The 22,272-nt window shown below is 33.2% G+C and overlaps 5 protein-coding genes across 6 annotated transcripts in view; 1 reads left to right on the top strand and 4 right to left on the bottom strand.

Moving 5' to 3' along the window:
* The window catches only part of LOC128385667 (synapsin-like), a gene marked incomplete at its 5' end in the record, with an annotated part of 38,302 nt that extends 30,226 nt beyond the window's left edge, over positions 1 to 8,076 (bottom strand). The window contains 5 exons of the mRNA XM_053344554.1: positions 5,711 to 5,800; positions 6,730 to 6,880; positions 6,966 to 7,060; positions 7,137 to 7,194; positions 7,454 to 8,076. Of these exons, the coding sequence (XP_053200529.1) occupies positions 5,711 to 5,800; positions 6,730 to 6,880; positions 6,966 to 7,060; positions 7,137 to 7,194; positions 7,454 to 8,076 (1,017 nt within the window). The remainder of the gene's footprint in view (positions 1 to 5,710; positions 5,801 to 6,729; positions 6,881 to 6,965; positions 7,061 to 7,136; positions 7,195 to 7,453) is intronic.
* Positions 8,077 to 9,121: 1,045 nt separating this feature from the next.
* LOC128385735 (elongator complex protein 5-like) lies at positions 9,122 to 10,675 on the bottom strand. 2 transcript variants are annotated; one of them, XM_053344637.1, is made up of 3 exons: positions 10,531 to 10,675; positions 9,432 to 10,215; positions 9,122 to 9,349 (listed from the first exon to the last, which is right to left on the bottom strand). In XM_053344637.1, exons 2-3 carry the CDS (start codon positions 10,136 to 10,138, stop codon positions 9,259 to 9,261), a joined length of 798 nt encoding a protein of 265 aa, XP_053200612.1. In that variant the 5' UTR covers positions 10,139 to 10,215; positions 10,531 to 10,675; the 3' UTR covers positions 9,122 to 9,258. The 2 variants fall into 2 exon arrangements, with proteins under 2 accessions (XP_053200612.1, XP_053200611.1); XM_053344636.1 differs by lacking the exon at positions 10,531 to 10,675 and adding an exon at positions 10,287 to 10,427.
* Positions 10,676 to 10,945: 270 nt separating this feature from the next.
* LOC128385726 (mitogen-activated protein kinase kinase kinase 15-like) lies at positions 10,946 to 19,647 on the top strand. The gene is made up of 8 exons (XM_053344623.1): positions 10,946 to 11,512; positions 11,595 to 12,067; positions 12,134 to 13,186; positions 14,751 to 14,931; positions 15,001 to 15,134; positions 15,217 to 16,065; positions 17,107 to 17,199; positions 17,402 to 19,647. Exons 1-8 carry the CDS (start codon positions 11,414 to 11,416, stop codon positions 18,486 to 18,488), a joined length of 3,969 nt encoding a protein of 1,322 aa, XP_053200598.1. The 5' UTR covers positions 10,946 to 11,413; the 3' UTR covers positions 18,489 to 19,647.
* LOC128385736 (cytosolic iron-sulfur assembly component 2B-like) lies at positions 19,608 to 20,494 on the bottom strand. Its single transcript, XM_053344639.1, has one exon. It carries the CDS (start codon positions 20,362 to 20,364, stop codon positions 19,894 to 19,896), a length of 471 nt encoding a protein of 156 aa, XP_053200614.1. The 5' UTR covers positions 20,365 to 20,494; the 3' UTR covers positions 19,608 to 19,893.
* A 105-nt stretch (positions 20,495 to 20,599) lies between these two features.
* LOC128385730 (diphosphomevalonate decarboxylase-like) lies at positions 20,600 to 22,268 on the bottom strand. Its single transcript, XM_053344629.1, has 3 exons — positions 22,066 to 22,268; positions 21,800 to 21,988; positions 20,600 to 21,725 (listed from the first exon to the last, which is right to left on the bottom strand). The coding sequence occupies exons 1-3, from the start codon at positions 22,127 to 22,129 to the stop codon at positions 20,848 to 20,850; spliced, it is 1,131 nt and encodes a 376-aa protein (XP_053200604.1). The 5' UTR covers positions 22,130 to 22,268; the 3' UTR covers positions 20,600 to 20,847.
* Between the last annotated feature and the right edge of the window lie 4 nt (positions 22,269 to 22,272).

Below are 22,272 nucleotides of genomic sequence, written 5' to 3' on the forward strand. Positions count from 1 at the left end.
TATTAACGATAAAATTGAGTTTTTATTCGAACAAGATAAATACTTACAACCTAAATTAGTTCTAGATGAACACAGTCGAAAGGTGGAAATGAAATTTGGCCGTACTAGTGACGGAGTACCGATGCTAGTTTATTTAGGAAATGAATTAGAGGAAATGCTCGGTTTTTCTAATGAAAACTCAATGAATATGTTGGATGAGAATGTTTCTATCGTGCCATTAATAGGCGATAAATACATAAGATTGCAGAGTAAAAGCCCTGAAAGACTATTTGATATGAAGGGAGGAATTCATTCTTTAATGGTTTATAGTGATATTGTATCACATTCAATCGTTGGAAATACACAAGCTAATTTTTTACGATCTGCCAGGATAGACGATCGTGACGAATTCGGATCTGACATAAATTTAATCTTTCAAAAACCATATTATTTTCCTGTTAATTCAAATTTCATTGATAAAATAAGAATTAATATAAAGGATGATACAGGAAATCCTATAGAATTTCAATTTGGAAGAGTTTCGGTGACTTTACACTTTAGAAAAACATGGAAAGCTATTATTTAGAACAAGCAGGTAATGGAACTGCAATTCAATCTTTCTCAGGAGTACGTTATCAACGAGGCGGTGGCTTTTCAGTAGACTTTTACTAGTAAGGTTTTACCAATATTACGTTATCTTGGAGACAAAGCCCTGGACACTGGAAAGGCTATTTTGAATGATGTCAAAACTTCATGACCAATAGAATCATCGATACTGTTCAAGAAGTAGCTCAAGAGGCTATAAAAGAAAAGGGAAATGAAGATGGTCAGTCCGGCTCAGGTATAAAAAGGAGAAAGTTGACAAAAAGATCTTACATAGCTGATTATAATTTTTTAAAATGACCACTCAAAGCAAATATTCGAAAGAAGCTGTCCTTTCTGAATTGGATCTTTTTACGATACCACCTGTTCAGAAATCTATTGAGAGAAGCTATGAAGTACAATACAGACCAATATCATCTCTCGACTCTACAAAAATAATAGAGTTTTCAATTCCTACATCTAAGGATGAGTATATTCTTCTTCATGAAACATATTTTTATGTGAAAATTCAACTTAAAATCCGAAAAGCAGACGATTCTGCGTTAACTATTCAAGACTGGGAAACTGTAACACCAGTAAATAATTTACTTCATTCTATGATAAAACAAGTTGAGCTTGAAATTGGAGGGAAAGAGGTTACCATGTCTAATTCAACATACGCTTACCGAGCCTATATTGAAAACATGCTAGGCTTCTCCGCTGATGCTAAAAACTCGCACTTGTCGAGTTGTTTGTGGATGGAGAATGCAATAAGGAGACGATCATTTTTCACTCCGAGAAGTTTTGCAGATGGTAGCAGTAAAGAAGTTGATCTTTATGGACGGCTACATTTTGATATGACATTTCAAGGCAAGGCTATACTTGGAGGTAAAGATATTAAAGTAAGAATCCTTACACACGATCCTTCATTCTTCATGCAATGTGAGGATAGAGTAAGCGATGTTGCAATGGTGATTAAAGATGCATGTCTATACGTGCATAAAATGAAGGCTACACCTCAATTAACAAACGCACACTCAAAAGCTCTGGCTATTGCGCCTGCATGTTACCCTATTTCAAGGGTTGATTTACGACAAGCCTCTATCCATGCAAACTCTCTTGATGCGGTTCTAGATAATATTATAACTGGACAACTCCCTCGAAGATTATTCTTATTAATGGTTAAAAATACAGCATTTAATGGTTCTAAGTCTCAAGATCCATTCCACTTTGACCATTTTAATGTTTCACATGCAGCTTGTTACGTTGATGGTGTTCAATTCCCGACAAATGCGTATCAACCCGACTTCAAAAATCAATTATGTACGAGAGTACTCTGGCCTATTTCAAGCAATGAATATGAACTCAACTGATACAACAGTAAATATTACTAGGAAGATTTCATGGGAGGAAAAACAATTTTCGCCTTTAACTTTGCACCAGACCTGTCACATGGACCTGGTATGACTGGACATATTAACCCTATTAAAAGAGGCTCGTTGAGAGTTCAATTGAGATTTTCTGAACCATTAAGAGAAACAATAACTGTACTTCTTTATTGCGAGTTTGACAATATTATTGAAATAGATTTAGAACGTAATGCTGTAACTGATTTCAAATAAAAGTAATGTTTGATTATGAAATAAAGAAAGCTCTTTGTTCTTACGATAAATTCATAGGATGTTTTGCGCGAGATAAAATACCTTCAATAGTTGAGTATCCATCATTTATTATCGTCAATACTGACAAGTCATCTGCTCCTGGAACGCATTGGGTTGCTATGAGATTTACATCGAATGAATGTGAATATTTTGATTCATTTGGTTTACCTCCATTGCATCAGGAAATGATAAATGCTATCGGGTCGCGTAAAATGTTGTGGAATGGCCGTTGTTTACAACACCCTTCTTCACGAACATGTGGAGAGTTTTGTATAGCATTTGTAAAGTTTCGCTCTCTGAAATTTTCATTCATAAAATTTATCAAGTATTTTCTGCTGATACAAAATCTAATGATAAAACAGTAAAAGTATAAGTTCGGATGATTGGAATACAAGTTTTCAGTTGCATAACAAAATGGATGAGTACACTTGCCCACGGGTTACAAACATGGTGGTCGCCTCTCTACCTTTTGAGATAGATCTAAAACAGCTGATAAATATTTATCCTCAAACTGATTACCGACCTAAACGATTCAATGGTGCTATCATTAAGACGAAAATAAATTGTTTACTAGTATTCCGAAATGGAAAGATTAATGTCGTCGGAAATAAGAGAATTGAGGATGCTGAAGATGCTGTTGATGAATTGTGTTTAAAATTGCATAAGAAAAAAGAATATACAAGAAGAATAGTTAATATCGTTGCTACTTGTGCATTAGGTCATCCAATTGTGTTGAATGATCTAGCAAACAATGGAGACTTTGAATATAACCCTGAAATATACCCAGCTGCTTACTATAATATCGGTAAAGCTAAAATATCGGTTTTTCATACAGGAAAAATAATTTTCACTGGCTTTTCAGATTTTACAGATATTGTGAATTCTTTTGATGAAGTTCATTTGCTAATAAAATGATTTGATATTTTATAAGAAAACAGTTTATTTAATTAATCAATTTCATTCTACATATATGAGAGATACTTGATTTACAAATTGGACAATCGTCAAGCTGTGTCGCACAATCGATGCAAGAGATAGCGTGATCACATGGTGCGAATACTGTACCGATTTCTTTGTCGAGACATATCTTGCAAGTGTATCTGTCCTTATCATCAGTGGGTTGTGGTAGCTCTGTAAGGGGAGTAACTGTATCTGTTGGGGAGTTGATATCATCTACGAACATCTGTCCTCGCTTCAAATATAGATAACTACATTTAGAAGTAATATGCATGGACAGCCCATGCATTATCTCCTCTCTCCCAATTTGAGATTGTTCCATTGCAGTTGAAACATCTGGTGTGATCGTATACTCTAGTGTAAAAGAATCCGGCCTCTGCAAGTTCTTTGGGTGTTATTATCTCATTGATCGGCCAATTTGAGAAAGTTTCAGTCCGACTTTGTAGTGTTCTAAACTGAAGGTTCAGCGGCTTAAAGTATCGTCGTCGATTGGATGATTCTGAAAATGATACCAGCCTATTTCTTGTTATACGCCTAGATACTCTAGGAAAACGTCGGTTCGTTCTTTCGATTGCTGGAAGATTGTTAGAATTTTCATTTTCTGTTAGGATGTTAGAGATACCAGTGACATTATCATTGTTTTGTGGTCTTGGGTAGTCATCAACTACATCTTCTCCTCAATTTGGTTAAATATAATCACTCGATCCTCTGCAGTGTTATTAGAATGTGAAGGATTATTATTCTGTACTATCCTTGATTCTTCATTTCATAATTAACCATGACTCTTAGAGGCGTGTTTTCCTGTAGAACAACAGTTGATATAGATCTTGGTATATTACCACAAGGAAGACCTTGGATGAAAGGACAATCTGATGAATGAAGACGATGTTCAATCCAGTGTAAATCTTGCCAGATTGAGGCGTGGTAGAGGTATCCACAGAAAAAACATTTAACCTGTCGCGATATTCCTGTAAAGTAAAAACCATCGCGCGCTAGCTCCGTTCGGTATGAAATCTCCGTGCCCCACGCTGATTGGAAAAGCTTTCATATCGAGCTTGCTCGGAAGCATAAGTACTTGCATTGTTGCTTGAGTCTGTTATATTCATTTTAGTAGAAAAGAAAGAAACTTCAGATGTGACTCTTAAGAATTTTGAAATGAAAGTGAATACTGTCAATACAAACATTTGCTTTTTATTCGAGTTCGGTCTCCTATCTCACTCTCTAGATGTGCGCACTATCAATTGTATTTTCATTGCGCATGTGTGATTTGGCTTGCAAAGTTGCTTCTGACCCCTACCCCCTAACAACATTAAGCTCCTCCCTTTTTAACGTTTAGACACATCTTACTACTATCATTCTGACAAATCAACAGCTCTTTAAATTGTTTCCTTAATTATTAATTTAAGGGCTTTTCTAATCAATTATCTAATCATCACTACGATTAAATTACTTGTTGGTTATTTGAAAAGCACAGTGGAAACTACGGCAAAAAGTTAATGAAAAGGTAAAGCTCGATTATTTTTCGCAATCAGCTGACAATTAACCAACCAGCTGATATTTTAACTAACATTCACCGAGTTTAATTCGGGTTTTCAGTTAATGGAAAAGCCCTTTAGTATGTTGAATATGTGTAAGCAATAATAATTTGATAATCGAGTTGATTGTTTACTTAGCCATAAGAACCAATTGGTTCATTCAATTTAATTTACTAAACTGCTTTTCTGATCAGCCCTGATCACCTAAACTAACAACTCTTGGTCTTAGTTGTAAAATAATTTCAACAGTATTGTCATTTGAGAATATACAAAATCATTGATTAATTACTGTAATTAAGTTTTCTTTTTGTTTTATCAATCTACAGGTCGCATAGTAAATGGAAAACCTTTAATTTCTCTCTGTAATTTTATCTCTGAATGGGCCAATCTAACGATTCGACAACAGAAGGGATTTCGTCGTAACTATGCACGAGCTTGTGGTTGTAAGGTGGTCGATTCTGAATTGTACCCGCTTTATGGTCATTATAATGAAAGATATTCTGATAATTCTGGACAGAATCATCGTCGATCTGGTAACTGTCATTGGCAAACCAAATGGCAACTCGAATTTGATTGTCAAGGTAGTTACTCAATATGCAGACCGGTATCGAGAATACCAGATAGAAATTCAGTTTCTGATTCAACCCGAATCGATAAATCACTAGGAATCAATGATGTAATCGACTCTTTCAACGAAAACCGTCAACGAAATTGTTCAAAATTGGGTCAAAAATGTCAATGGGATCCAAATCCTGATTACCTTAATTGCCTAAAACGCAAAAATTTTTAAATTTAATCACCAATGTAATAGATTCTATTATATTTGTATCAATTGTTAGGTGCTCAGATAATTATGAGAATTGGTAAAAAATGACATTGATGTTTTCTTCCCCAGTTGTTTGATTAAAAATGTAATTAGAGAAGTTAATTTGCCAATCACGAACCAGATTACTATTATTGGTAATGACATTAAAAAATGGTTAACAATTAACTTACCAATTCCCGATGACTTGGATAATAAGTTTGCTCAATTAGAGGAAAATTTTCTCGACCCAATCTCCTTTGGATGCCAATCAATTGTGAAAACTACAGTTTGTTAATTGTCATCAGATTGTTGGAATTAATTGAAGATAATTATGTCCATGTTAATAAAGAGTAATACATGTAAAAATTAAAGAAAAATAAAAAGTAATTAGTAAATCAATTCGACAGGAGAGAAAAATTCTAAAAAAATAAGTTGATAGATTTAAATGTGACCTGAGAATCGAAATGTAAAAGAAAATCAGAAAAGATGCTTATTCAAAGTCCATTTGGTTGAATTGTCGTCGATACGACAAAAGTAAATTGTCAAGTTAAGCGAATATTCAACCTGATTCTGGGTGCGAATCACTATTATTATTCCAACTACTTCTGGGAGTTTAAGTGGGAGTGAATATCTGATAATAGTAGTTACTACTTACTCTTTCCATTCAATTCTCAATGAGAATCGATCAATAAGAGAACAAAAAAATAAAAAGAAAACACGAAAAAAAGGTTTTTTCTTTGATTCTTTTCTCATTGTTGTTGATCTTTTATCTCCAATATAATGAATTACATTGAAACCTTTCAACTGTTTCCTCGAATATTGGTTAGTTTAAAGTTTAGAATTAAAATAATCAATCACAATTAGACAATTATTACATTAATAACTTTCATATTATTATTCATATTCCAAGCTTTTCATCCAATGATCATGTTCAAGCTTCAAGTGAGTGTATTAGATGTTAACCTTAATCTTATTCTCAATTCACCAGAGGTGTTGTATTCATTTATTTGACATTGTATTTGGTTTAATAACAATAATACCCTCATGATAATGATAATAACTGTTTACTTAATGCAAATATTCAGGACACAATCTAATTCTGCATTTAACATTCGCTCTCGAGTCACCTTTTCATCTTCTTGATATTATCATCATGTTCATAATCATCAGAATTACCATGATAATGGAGTTATTATCATGATACACTTACCACCCAAGGTCTATCAACGAAATTGTAAATACTGTGAAGTGAATTGACACTTGGAACTCCGCCATATTTAAGACCGAGAAGTGTTTCATTGAAATCCGATGAAACATCCTTTATGTGCTGACGAACTAATAGAAAATCAGGACGAAAGGTTCTGAAATTTTGATAGGGAAACGGAAAATCGTAAACAACGAAATGTTAATCATCTTAATCGTTAGATATTATTGTTCATCTCTTACCTGGTTGAACGATTTCCACCTTTCTCAGGAGTTATTATACTACACAATGCTCCTTGTTCAGAATTGGTAGTAACACTGAGCTCACGAAAATCAGCCTTAGGGAAATATAAATACAATTAGTTAATTGCTTCAAGTAAAATATTAGAAAAACAAACAATCGGCACTAATTACCTGTTCAACTCGAATATCAAATTCACCAGATAAGCGTTTACCTCGAAAATATTTTGACCTTTTATGAGAATTGAAATACATGGGATGAATTAGAATTGTGATTAAGTAAAGAATTGATCTATCATGTTCTTAATTAATCACTAAATTAGTTCCTGTTTTATTTTTAAACTGATGTTATTAATATTGATTCTTTTCATTTCTTTCTTCCTGGTTGGGTTGATTTTTTTCTAATATTTTCAACCGTTTTCTCAGTTTTACTCAATCAAATCTTCTTATGTGTTATTAGTACTATTTGATTGTTAATTGTTACAACTTACCAATCAGTTTGATGGTCATCAATCACTAAAAGGATCTTCTGTTTACTTGGATCCTTTATTCGTGAACTTATCTGACCTGCAACACCAGCGACATTGGAGGTAACTGAGCTGGTCAAGGAAGTCGCTCTTGACAAGAATGAGGAAACATTTTTAGCGGGTGAAGTTGGAGCTGAGGTAGTAGAGCTTTTCATTCCGATATTAATTGATGAATCACTTGATTGTTGCTGCTGTTGAGATGGTGATGGTTGATTAGCTGGGATAACTCCTGATCGAGGACCAACTGACCGTCCACTATTATTGTTAACAGTTCCTGATTGTATCGGTTGTTGTTGTTGTTGTTGTTGTTGTTGTGATGACGATGGTGATGATTGTTGTGAATATTGCTGAGATTGTAGTGATTGTTGACTTGTCGTTGATGGAATAACGGTTGATCTTATTCCTCCGGTCGTTGTATCTTCCAGTTCATCACCTTCGCCCTGAAGATCACCAGATGAAAATCTCCTCTTGAGAAAATTGGTTGTCGAGGAGAAACTCTGACGAAACGAGGAAAAGGTTATCTTGGAAAAATCTCGTGGATCCGAAATTTTGACTGATTTTAACGGTCGCAGACCGAACACACAAATTCACCGAGAGAAAGAATCAATAGACAAATAGATTCACGGCCGAACACAGAAACAATCAAATTGCTTTTAAACCAATAGAACAATCAAATTGATTGAATAGTAACCATTAAGATTCTCACCTTGGAACAATAAATCACAAGTAAATGGACAAAAAGCTTTTATTTGTTTCGAATCCACAAATTGAAAGGTTAAATTAATTTTCCTTTTCTATTAGAAACGAACGATAGTGAGAATCGGAAAGAATCAACTCATTAAGTGTAACCAATTAACAGTCAATTCTATCAAATTAAAACACTGATTAGAATGAGATCAAAATTAGTCGAAGATAATTTGATTTTCTCGAAACAAAAAGGTAATTGCCTTTTCTCTCCCTGGTGGACGGTCAATGGAAAGAGAAATGTAAACAAATGATTAGATGAATTGGAAATGATTAACAGGGAAGATAAGAAGAAGATTAAACCACAACCATTAAGAACTGATGACAATCAGTAGGATAAATTGTTTCTATTTAAAGCTCAGGTGAGAAAAGAAAAGGACAAACTGATGGTCACCAATTTTACGATGATTGATAAATACATGGAAAGAAACAATTTAAGGTGAAAGAAATCAATTGATGGCGATGATAATCTCAATTCTGTTCATCTCATACTTTTCTCATTCTAATTCAGCATTTTCATGGTGATAAGACCTTGCGAAGCATTTACTGTAGGTTGGGTCTATTCACCTTCCATGGGATTTCAATTGTTTCAGTTGTTCAATATTCTTGTACAGTAAATCACCAACAGAGGGTCTTAGTAAATTCTGGAGTTAAATTGTTCATATTTTGTTGCGATTTGAATTATCGATACAAATTCTCATTCCATTGATAGTCAATCATAATCCATGTTTACTTAACTCTTGCTTTTAAATTATTGATCAAATTGGAAATAACATTCAGCTTCTTCTTATTCCGATGGATTCAAATTGATTGTTAGCTTTTCGTTTTTTTTTTGGATTCATTGATCATTTGCTTGATTAATGATTAATCGATGAACAAAAGATTGAATTTCTTTGCTTCTCTTTGTATCTTTTATTGTTTTCTCAGCTCCCAAAATAATATGAGCGGAAAGGGATTTGGGCCAAGTGTCTAAATGGGTAACTAACAATGATAACTAAAAGTTAGTAGAAAGTAATTAAGACAATTTAAATTAATAGATCTTCATCTGGGTCTTCCTCGTCGACATCATCTTCTTTACCAGGTTCGTAATAAACTTTACCACCTTCGTTAGGTTTTCTGTGAATGAGAAGAGAAATGATTGTTTGGAAAGAGCAATTAGTGATTTAATTATAAAGGGTTCGAATTTTGATTTACTTACATGGTGAGAGCGGTTTTTGTCTTTTTCACTAAATTATCGTCGTCCTCTGGTCGTAAATTAAAGGGAAGATCTTCGATTGTTTGTTCACCAGTAGTAAGTTTGTCCGTCGATGAATCTTTGACATAACTGAATTTATTGTCGGTTATGGTGAAAAATTCTTTGACTTTGAACAAATTACTTCCAATTCGACCACTAGACTTTCGATGGATGATTAATGCTTCGTAATTTGGACCATTAGATGTGACATCGATGATCGAACCAGCAAGATCTTTGATGATGGACAATTCAAAAGGGTTTAAGGCTTCCAGGGAAACTAATGCAACGATACGAGTAAATTTCTTTTTCAAATCACTTAAGATCTGAGCAGATTCTTCGGGATAAAGATTAAATAATGGTAACAATGAATCTATAAATAGTTCACGACCAGAAGGGATCGATTTTATCATCTGAAGATCATCAAAACAGTCGATGGATGAACCAAGACACTGATGAATTTTTATTTTAGCTGATGGATCCAATTTAAAGTTTTCTATCGGATTATCTAACAGAAGAAAATGTCCTCCTTGATCTGGTGTATTATTAATGAAATTCTTCAACAATTGGGATCCAATTCGTTTCTTTGTTCCATCAGTAATACAGATTAATGAGCGATTTCCTTCGGTACCAGTGATTAACCGGAAAAGCAGATTGTTCACCTTAACACTCATTTTTTAAGAGAATATGAAGATTTGGATTTAGGTTGTTAATTCTACAAAATTGAAAGCAAGCAAACTAAATGGAAACACTAGAAAATATATTAAAGGGAGAAGAGAAAATTAGTAAATGATTAAATTGATATTACATTCTAATAATCACATTATTGATAATTAATTTAAGATGATTTTTTGTAAATATTTTTAATGAAGCTTTGAGCTCGAGAGGTGAAATCGCCTCTTCTATCTGCTTTAATGGATCGACGAACAGTAGCAGCAGCAATGTTACTGAATCTTAAATAGGTCAATCCAACTTCTCGCCAATAAGACATTTTAATTAACAAATTAATTCACCCAACAGAAAATCAAACAATTAATCACAAAATCAAATGAAAATATTGACTTACCAATAAAAGTGAAGGTTAGAGTTGTTCCGATCTGAAAAATTGATCGATCAGATCGATCTTTAGGAAAGAAAAATTGATCGATCTCAACTTTCAGAAAATCGATCATCTGAAAAACCACGTGATTTTCGATAAAAATTCAAAACTCAAAAAACTGATTAATAAATTTTACTTAATTAAGAAATTAGACAATGAAAATAGACAGTATACAAAAGAAAGAGAAAATTTTCAGCCTTTTTCGACCACGAAATTTGAATTAGAAAAATCGAAATTGATCGATTTATTAGCGAAAATTGATCGATCAACTGAAAATCTGAGATCGGAATATCTCTAGTGAGGGTGAGAACATCAGAGAAACAATAGTAATCTCTAGATGGCAGCACCAAATCACTTTCTCAAATCATATGATCGTTAAGCAAAAATTTGTTAATTTAGTTACATGACTGAAACTCTTGAGCTATTTATTTAAATAGCACAAGAGAATCTGAATCAAGAATATAATTTGAGTTGTTTAAAATTAGAATCAAAATATAGTTAACTATCCAAGTGAACATCATATTTACCAGTTTAATTGTTTTCTCGTCTTCACCAAATTAGATTAACTTTTAACAAAATTAATTTTATTTGTTTACATTTGTTTATCTCTCATTTTTCTTATTCCTTATTGTTAATTGTTTACTATCACCATTCACTTATTGGGTTAATTTGAAGTATCTGCAATTACGAGGTGTTCATGTGATTGTGTTTTGTTTTGTGATTTACTTTTATTAGTAACTTGAATATTTTTTTTCTCTCTCTCTCTCATTGACAACAAAGTGATTGGAAAATTAAATTGTTCAATTGGAAGCCTTTTAATTAGTTACCCATCCCCTTTATACACCAAACTATGGGTACTATTGAAAGATCATCAAGTGATAAAATGGTTACTGATGTTTATGAACATAAACCAAGACCCAGAGTTGAAGTTGTTTGTGTTATGGATTTGGTAATTTTAAATGATAACAATTAACTAAACAACCTGATTACTAATCGTAATTTACTAATGATATTATCCATTTCTTTTCTAGACTTTGGCTTCATCATCATTATCTCAACGGAAAATTGCCTATGAAGAGCTTCAAGAAGCTTGTGAAGCTTCAAACGCTTCATTACATTTAATCTTATTCCAAAAATTGGATTTCGGTGAAATGTCCGCAGTTGAACAATTTCATGGAGCCGATGTTGCAATAATTGACCTTAGTGTTCAAGAACAACAGAATTCATTACTCTATCTTCTTGGTGTTCGTGAAAGTTTCGGAATGAAACAAAATATACTTCTTTTTAATGAATTTAATACTGAAAGTGCTTTACAATTAAGACTTACCTGTTCAAATTATACTCTAATTTCATATCGAGTCAATGAAAATAAACAATGTATCGTAACGGAGCCCAATGTCATCAATAGACTTGGAAATGGTGATATAATTACCTCATCTGAAACTAAAATCCTTCTCCATGTTAAATTAACCAAAATTTTACAAGAGATTGAGATACAAACAAAGTAAGTTAATCAAAGTTTTCGCTGATGAAAACGAGACTAATTTACTGATTTTCTTTTTCTTTTAAGAGCTCATATGAAGGAAAAGTTTCTCAGTGATTTGAGAAAAGCTCGTGATGAAAATACTGGTGAAAAATTAAGGGAAACTCTTCATAACCTGAGAAAACGTCTCGATGATCCTAACCTGATTTCCATGGAGACAGTTTACAATATGTTCATGTCATTTCGAGAGATTCAAGATTACGACGCAATGATTAAACTATTCACCGATTTACAAACAGTTCCTCATCTAAAGTTAACCGTTAGCTCAGCGATTCTTTATCTCTATGCATTTGCCCTTAATCGTCGTAACAAGGAAGGTGATAGAGAGAAAGCGCTTAAATTTATCACCATGGCCTTAGAACAAACGGAAGGCCATGTTCCCGATATCGTTTGTCTTTGTGGTCGAATTTATAAAGATATGTTCGTCGAATCGGAATATACCGATGATGTTAGTCTTAAGAATGCAATCAAATGGTATCGTAAAGGTTTCGAGGTTCAACCAAACGAATACGCTGGTATTAATCTGGCCACTCTATTAGTTATCGATGGTGCCAATTTTGCAGCCTCCGAGGAGCTACAACGAATCGGAATGGTTCTGTCCAACCTTATCGGTCGAAAGGGTAGTTTGACATCTCTACAAGAGTATTGGGATGTTGCCACTTTCTTTGAGATCTCAGTTCTTGCCGAAAATTATGCCAAAGCCGTTCAAGCCTCCGAATGTATGTTTAAATTAAAGCCACCCAATTGGTACCTAAAATCGACCATAGGTAACATCCGACTGATCAATCGATTCCGTAAGAAACCGGAAGACGCTGAGAGGTCACCCGATGAGCATATATTTAACTTTTGGATGGAATATTTTATCGATGCCACTGATGAAGAGATTAGCGATGTTATCAAGTTTCCCATTCTAGTCCTCGAACCTACCAAAACGTATCAGCCCAGTTACGCGACAGTTAATATGGATGCCGATGAGAAATCTGTCCAAATAACCAATGTTTGCCTCGATTGTATGAAAAAAATGGACTGTCGTCGACTCCACAATTGGGTGATTGAAGCATCAAACATTAGAGGCGTTAGGTGAGTTATTAATTAACTTAAATTGTTACACAATTTGTTTTTCTATTTCTAAATCAGTTTTAATTAAATTTGATTAGATTGAATTAATTTGAATTTACCCAACACAAGGTTAATATTATCTTTGGGTTTTTCTGATTATTATTATTATTATTGTTTACAATTAACTAATTGTAAACATTTTGTGAACAATTAACTTTATAGTTTAAATTGTTTAAATATTTAATTTATCATTTCTTAAATGGTTAAGGTTAATTAATTGTCAATTAACATTGAAATTCAATGTTATTTAATCGCACAATTAATAAACTCAAAGTTTTTGATAAACTATTCAATCATCTTATCAACAAGATTACATTTTAATTAATAGTTTATCTCATTGGTAACAAATCAATGTAAATTAACCTTGGCAGCTTTTAATTAATAATTAAAATTGTCATTCCTCTGAATATTCCAATCAAAATCAATCACACCAATACTCATGTGACTTGAATATTGGATCTCTCTCTCTCTCTCTCTCTTAAATACAACTTATTTTCGTCGAGTTTAATCCTTAAGGTCAACAAGTTCATGATTGACTTTTTGACGATTTTTTCTGATGATCAATTGATATAAACGGAAGGGTCAGTGCTATTAAATCATAACTCTTATCCAAGTTGTACCAAAGTAAAAAAAAGTTTCGAACTTTTCAGTTTTTTTACTTCAAAATGCAAAAGCAAAAAACCCTACTAAACATTGAAGAAAAACCAATGACCAGAATAAATTATTCACCCAAAAGGTTGACCTTTTTGTTTGAATTGAGACGAAATTCATTCCCAATAAACTGATAATACTTTCGTAAGAAAGTTTGTTAATAGTGTTTTTTTGGGACCCATGCTCTTCTCCCTCTCTTTCTTTTCGAAGCTCGCAAAAAAAACCTTAACTCGTACATACAAAAATTGAGCCAGAATTTCTTATGAATGGCCGCTTCGATCGAGTTTGGACTATTTTACGTTTCGTAGGATATTAAGCTGAATCTTTTGATATCTCGACATCGAATAGAATCCTTGTAGCTTGTATGTAATCTTAACTGAAAAATCCACATCTTATTCATATTTATTATTATGATGATAATCGCTCATTAAATTGAAAAGTTTAATGAAGAGACGAGAAAATATCATAGACAAATTAAACAATCAACAAATTAGCAATTGATTATAATAAAACTGATTGTTAACTAATCATTAGTTGTCAAAATGTTTTTTTATTATTATTAAAAGTCTGTTTGATGCATCAATTGAATAACACTATTTAATCAAAATAGTTTTCTGTTTCTGCAGATGAGCTAACAATTTAGGTTCAATTGTCCCTCTTTTAACATAAAGTTAATTGTGAACACAATTATTTAATTGTCAATTGAGATTTTCTTTTCTCTCTAATAATTGTATAATCGCAACATTGTAATCATTTAATTATCTCTAATGAGCTCGTGAGTTTGAATCAATTTAACAACTAATTGGAAATTTTCAACAATTAATCATTTCTATCGTAATTGTAATTAACTTTTCGAATCTCTTTTATCCTTTAGTCTCTACAAGCGAGATGAGAGATGCCTTTTCCTTTATGTCCATTTAAACTCGGATGATTTTCAAATGTTTTTCCCATCTGAAGCTTTGAGAGCTCGATTTCATCAGCTGATCGTGGAGATGACTGGTGATCAAGGTTTAATTGCTGACCTTGGAGCTCAGCATGACAATGAACCGATTCAGGTGATTGATTAATGCAATTAAATGAAACATTATTAACCAATTGATCTTTTTAATTTACGTAAAATTTAGTATGAATATGATTTAGATGATCAAAGGAGACCAATTGTTTTGGGCGCTGGAACTTATGGTAAAGTTTACGCTGCTCGTGATAAAAGGACACAAATCGAACTTGCAATCAAAGAAATTCCCGTTAAGAATGAAGGGTAACAATTTAGTAATTTTGCTATCGATTATGTTGATATCTAATTAGTGTTTTTCGCTTTACGTTTTCTGTTTCACCCTTAGGGAAGTTCAACCTTTACATGAAGAGATCAAACTTCACTCGCAATTAAGACATCGAAACATTGTCCAGTACTTAGGGTCAGTTTGTGAGAATAGAACTTTTAAAATTTTCATGGAAAGAGTTCCCGGTGGAAGTTTATCTCAACTATTGAGATCTAAATGGGGACCATTAAAAGAAAATGAATCAACTATGGCTTATTATACAAAGCAAATGCTTCAGGGATTAAAATATCTTCATGATCAAAAGATTGTCCATCGTGATATTAAGGGAGACAATGTATTGGTCAACACTTATTCGGGTATAATTAAAATATCAGATTTTGGTGCTTCCAAACGTTTAGCTGGTCTCAATCCGGCTACTGAAACTTTTACCGGAACATTTCAATACATGGCACCGGAGGTTATTGACCAGGGTCAACGAGGTTATGGGGCACCAGCTGATATCTGGTCTTTAGGTTGTACAGTAGTTGAAATGGCCACTGGACGTACTCCAGTTATCGATGGTATTTCTGGGCCTGAGATTATTTTCAAAGTTGGTTTTCACAAGGAACACCCAGAGATACCACAATCTCTTTCAGAACGAGCTAAAGAATTTATTTTACGCTGTTTCGATCCTAATCCAGATACTCGAGCGACCGCCGCTGAATTACTTGAACATCACTTTCTAGCTGAGAATCATCATGGAAACCGGAAAAAGAAAACAATACCCATGTCATCTTCTCCTACACCCCATAAACAGAGTCACCTTGATTTCAATCGTAGCATCTCTGTTCCTGCTGAATCTCATCAACCTCGAGACGATCGAAGTCCAGATTCAAGGAATCGATTCGCAAGTGCCGATGATGCGACCAAGTAAGTATTTTCTCTCTCTCTCTTCATAAAACAATTAGGATCAAATTCTCAACTTTTAATCTTCAAGCTTAATTGAGTAGCTCTTTCAACGTTCAATCAATCAGATACAATTAATTGAATTCCAATTATTATCTTGTTTACGATTTTGTTAATATTGATTAGAAAAACATTTCCATCAACAATTACATTTATTAGCTTGATTGTTCATCGATAATAACTTGATAAACTAAACAATGACCCACAATCTAATAGCTACTAACTAACTCTCTCACTCACTCACTCCCTATCTCAGAAATGATAATTAATTGAATGAGAACAAAAAATCACCAATCAAGATCACGGAACTTATCCTTCAGATTCATTAATAATTATCATGATTAACAATATTCGTTATTAGTATTTAATGAAGGTCGTTGGATTATTATCATATCATTCAAATACACTTAAATTTAACCAGTAAAAATCAACTTCTAACTGAGGCCTTTGCACACAATCAAATTGATAATAATTACTGTTGGTAATCATGATTGATAATATTTAAGAAATTAAATGTTATCTTATTTTCTTTACGATTTCTATTAATAGTGATAACTTTTGTAAAGTATTATAATATTATCACTTTAACCATAATATCAACCGTGAGAGTGGATAAAGTAAATTATCATTTATGTAAATAATTAAAACTAATTGTGTTTACCATTTTGTGGGTGATTGATCACTTGATGATTTACAAGCTTGATTAACAATTTAATTATCATTTTGCTTTCTTTACCATAATAGTAATAATAATGACAAATCAAGATCGTAAAACCCAAATTGCCCTGAAGGCAAACAAACAACAACAATTAACATTTAATTGTAATCCACTTGTATCGTCAAAATCAAAATCAATTACGATTTCTACAATTGATTGGATTTTCTTTTAATAGTTTTTTTTCTCTCTCTCTCTTCCATTGTTTTAATTAACTTTTTTTTGGCATGTCAATCATTTTAATTAATTGTCTTAATTGTTTCTTGATAATCTACTCGTTTTAACTACAGACTAAAGGATGAAACAAATTGTAGTGGAAAAAATGAAAATCGGAGACCCAAATTAGATCGCCTTGTAATCCCTGGTTCCCAAAGTTCATTAAGGTACTCAAATAATCAAATTAACAATTAATCCAATTCTCTCAATTAACCGGATTAAATTTTCTCTTTTCGTTTCCATTGAACTTTTTTTCTTACTCTGCGTTGTCTTTTCATCTGATTAGTTGGAAATGTTCAAAGTTTATCAATAGTCAATTAGTTATTCGAAACTTTCTGAATCTTTTTCCTTTTTCTTTTTTTTCGACAGTTCTGAAGATGCACCTTATGCCCGACGGAATAGCGGAAGTATAATGAGCCCACCAATCGAAAGTGCCTCGACTACCCCTCGTGACGGTGACACTGGAGGATTTTATTTGTTAAAGAAAGACTCTGAAAGGAGAGCGACATTAGTACAAGTTTTAAATGACGATTCTCATCTTATGTGTGACACTTGGTTACATTTACTCCAGCAAAATATTCAAGGTCTTCTATTGACCTCCGATCATCTTCATCAACTACTGGCGGGTATTCGTGACTTCATGCCCGAACAAGATAAAGCTCCACTGGCCCAAGCGATTTCTTTCGTTAAAGAAGAACTTGAATTTGATGGAATCAATCAGATTCAATTGGCACTTTTATTAGCCCAAGATGCGGTTAATCGAGTCCTTAGATGTCATAATATCAAACCTCATTGGATGTTTGCTTTGGACTCGCTGGTTCGAGGAGCTGTTCAAGCAGCGATAACAATCCTTTCCCCAGAATTGGGTGAAAATTTAGCCGGTGATTCAAGGAGAGATAGTCGAGAATTAAGTCCACCCGATAATAGATTGACTGGAGCTGATCCATCAACCGCTTCAGCAATATCAACATTAGCTTCAATTCAATCAGCTATTCATTTACCTTCACGATCCTCTGCTATTTCAGCCGCTCACTCTCATCATTTTGATCAAATTAATCGTAATCACCATGACCAGTCAATCCATCGATCTGATTCACCTGATTTTGATGAAGAAAAATCTTGCCAATGGAGGAGAAAATATGAAAAAGTTAGAGCCGAGAATTTAGATTTGTTTCAACAACTACTTACAACAGAAAATCAACTTAATTTCTTATTAAAAGCTCAACTTGCCGAGAGACAGAAACAAATTGAATCATTTATCTCATCAAATAATAATCTCTCCCTTCCAAATGGTTCAAATCAACATGAAACACCACCAACATCTCAATCAATGGATCAAACAATTAACCTTACCAATCAATCAACAAAATTACCAAATATCATAATCGGTAGCGATTCATTCAATGGTGTCGATCAAAGCTCAAGTAACCAGTTAAAATCTCATACAAACAAATGACAATCAAAGTACAAGTGACACAAAATCATGAAAAGTTGTGACAAATTTGATAAAAGGCCAAAACATCAACAAAATGGACAAAAATAATCATCAATCTTAATTATATTTTCATTTAAATAAAATGCACCAAATGTTAACCCCCCCGACCCTCACATAGATGGCAGCATAAACTTAACTGTCAAAGCGTTAGACACCTAAGCTAGTCGAAACACTGACGACTGACTGACTCGCAAGTTTTTTCGACTCACTCGGCTGTAAGTCGACTCATCGACTTTCGTCGAAGTCGGTGCTTTATCGACTCACTAGTCGACTCACTTGTAACTTAAACTTAATAAATTAAAGGAGTTCAAACAGAAAAAAAGTTTGGTATGCGCTTTTAAAAAGATTTCTCTTTGAAAACTGCATTTTCAGCCTTGTCTGGGGCTAATTGAAACTTTTTATACTAAATTCAAAACCAGAAAATCTATCAGTTGGTGACCTTGATTTGCGAATGGACAATATGACTCGAAATTCAAGTTAATTTTGCATTTAAGTCGACTCAAAGTCGACTAACTTGAGTCGACCGAGTTGATTGATTTTCGGCTTCGACTCGAGTCGCTTTCTAGTCGACTGACTGACTGACTCGATCGACTAGCTTCGGTATCTACAAAGCGTGTTCGATCACCGGTGACACCTGACGGAAGAAATCGCAACGATTGTGGAAACTGCTGCCATCTGGAGTTCGAGTCAAGTGAAGTTCAATTTGTCCTTCTAATCAATGTTTTGATTTTTTGTTATTCATTTTAATTGTGAATCAATTTGTTATTCTGATTATTTTGTTAATTAATTCAGACTAAAGATGACTTATTGGAGAGAGTTAAGCAAGATGGTTCGACAAACAATGGAAAGAGCCAACCCGGAAACAGGATTCAGATTAATGTGTCCTCTTATCGCTGTTTGGGCTTTCACAATGGAGTTTATTACTGGAGGTGTTCATGAACATCATTCAAGTCATGGTGACAATCACAATAACCATGGTCATCATTAATTGTTAGATTTTTTTGTTTCCCTTCTTGTAATGTAAACTTTGATCTTTGTACAATGGGTTTGGTTTGTTCTAAATTGAATTGTATGAATCAATTTCATTTAAAAATAAAATAGTAGGAATTTATTCAAATAAGGTCAGAAATAGTCAAAATTATAAATTGCTCTTCACTCTGTTACTTTTTTTTATGAAACAACAACAATTACCAAGTAAGGTGAGAATTACAATTACTACAGATATTTAAACAAACCAATGGAAATAAAGAGAAAAAGAAGAGAAAAATAGTGATTACAATCAAGTAGATTTTTCCTTCTATTCAATTGGAAGGAAACAAAATCATCAGGATAAGTGTTTCCATCTCAAAATTGTCAATTGGAACAATTAAATTGAATCTTTCAGGCACATGTTGATTACTTGTAACAAACTAGGATTTTCCAATGCAGCAGCAACTCTTTCCTTGTCATTTAATTGCTTGTTAATTGCTTCCTCAGTTGAATGACTTCCTTTGCTTATTTTAACATCAATCTTGAATCGAGGTGGAAGACATCTCATCAATTTAACCATAATCGAAAGTCCAATTAAAGTCGCCATTGAACATCGATCAATTGTAGGTGTAAAATAGACTTCAATCAGATTATTTGAGTCATCGACAATTACATTTGATTCGGAGACAACATTTAATTCCTCAAGTGTCAATGGATGTTCAGGATCTTTAATATTCCTTATGTGATCATACACTTCCCTTGGATCAAAATCATCGTCAATCTCATCATCTAATTCAGTTCCAGTGAATTGTCGTTTATCAATTCGCTCATAGATTAATGGATTAGCATTTTCCAAAGTTCCATTCATATTAATTAACTCAAGATTCAACAGGAAAACAGAACAATTAAATGGCACAGTAAACAATTAACTTTGATGTTCACCCAACAGTCGATAGAGAAACAAGAAAATGTAAACAAGAAACTGATTTAAAGCTCCAGCAAATTGAGCGGTAATTTTATAATTCGGTTAAATTGTGAAAATTAATTCTAAACGTTGATTTGTAGACGACAATTTTAAATACGTAGAGTTAGTTAATGGACACTTTTTCCTTGAAGTTATAAACAATTTTTATTCAATTGGATAATTAATATGAGTAATTTAAACTATTTTTCTTTGAAACTAAAACAGTAAAAAAATTTATGGCTTAAAATTAATTTTTGTCATGCAATTAAAAACCTAATTTGCTAATTGATCATAAAGTAAATTAGCTTGAAACTAGTGCGTCTAAAAATACCATGAAAATATATTTGTGAGTTGGCACAATAGGAAGGATTAAAGTTTGTCAATCAATTAACTTGATTGTTGAGTAACGACTTTCGGTCCACTACCAATTCGAGTGTGAATGATTCCTTTTAAACTGTTTTCCTTGATAATTAACTTTTTGGACAGATAATCAATCATTGGCTGGTTAACTGTCTCCATTGGTGGAATTGGCTCTCCTCTAAATAGACCATTAGTTTTATCCAATATTGGGAAAAAGTGATTAACCATTGACATAAATTGTCGAGTCTCATCTTTCTCCATGAACAATACAGCATTTGGTCCAGCATCAAATGTATAAGCCACTTTGGTTGACCCAACGAATTCATTGTAACCATGAACAAGTCCAACGATTGACCATGAAACATCATTCATGTACCTGATTGGTGGATAAGTATCTTGAGCAATTGCATGGAATTGGTTACTGTCTCTCATAGTTAATTCAGCAAATTTTTCGAAATTTTTCTCGGCAATTGCTTTTCTTATTTCGACACATCGTTCTGGAACAACTTTTTCCGCTCTATGGTGAATCAGGTCACTTGTTTCCACTGATCTTTTCATCCCACTGGTACTGGCAACATCTTTCTCTTTATCATTAGCAATCAAAATGATAACTCGTAACGACGGCCAATGATTTTCATCGACTAATTGTTGAGCAAATGATGTTTCCGAGTCATGACCTGCAATCCACTCGACGAATCCACCATAAACTGATCTACATGCACTTCCTGAACCTTGTCGAGCCAAAATTGATAATTGTTTACCATCAGTGATACCAAACAAAGCACCTAAAGCCGATACCAGACAAGCATAACCAGCAGCTGAGCTTGCAAGACCAGCGGCGGTGGGGAAATTGTTATGAGACTCGATCTTCAAGTAGCTCTTCATGTCACCATTCAAGGATCGAACTAAATTGACAAAAGAATAAATATTAATCAAATTAACAAATTCTATTCTAAAAACAAACACTATAACCACTTACATTTCTCCAAACAATGAGACAATCTCTTGTTCTCACTGATCATTTGTTGTTCACCATTAAGCCAAAATTGATCAACTTGATAATTTGATGAGACTGTTATTTTAGTAGTAGCACAAAGATCATCAATTGAAAGGGTACCAGAAATTGAACTATTGATTGGTATGATTAGTTTCTCATCCTTCTTACCCCCTATAGACAAATAACAGAGAAAAATGTCAAAAGTTAATTGTTTACCTATTGGTTAGTAGACTGAATTAATTACTTACAATATTTAATCACCGCGATGTTAACAGGAGCTTGAACAGTAACGCTTTTCTCTTCATCAACCATGTTGCTTTTTCACGAAAAGAGAATACAAAACAAATCGAAGAATCTAAATTAATATACCTTAATCTAGATCAAACTGTAGTTTAGAGATGATTAGTTTCTAAATCAACTAAAAGGTAATAAAAAATGAACAAATTCAAGGTGTA

This window comes from Panonychus citri, unplaced genomic scaffold (genome assembly GCF_014898815.1).
Source record: "Panonychus citri isolate SS breed McGregor unplaced genomic scaffold, ASM1489881v1 Contig00050, whole genome shotgun sequence".
Lineage (NCBI taxonomy): Eukaryota > Metazoa > Arthropoda > Arachnida > Trombidiformes > Tetranychidae > Panonychus > Panonychus citri.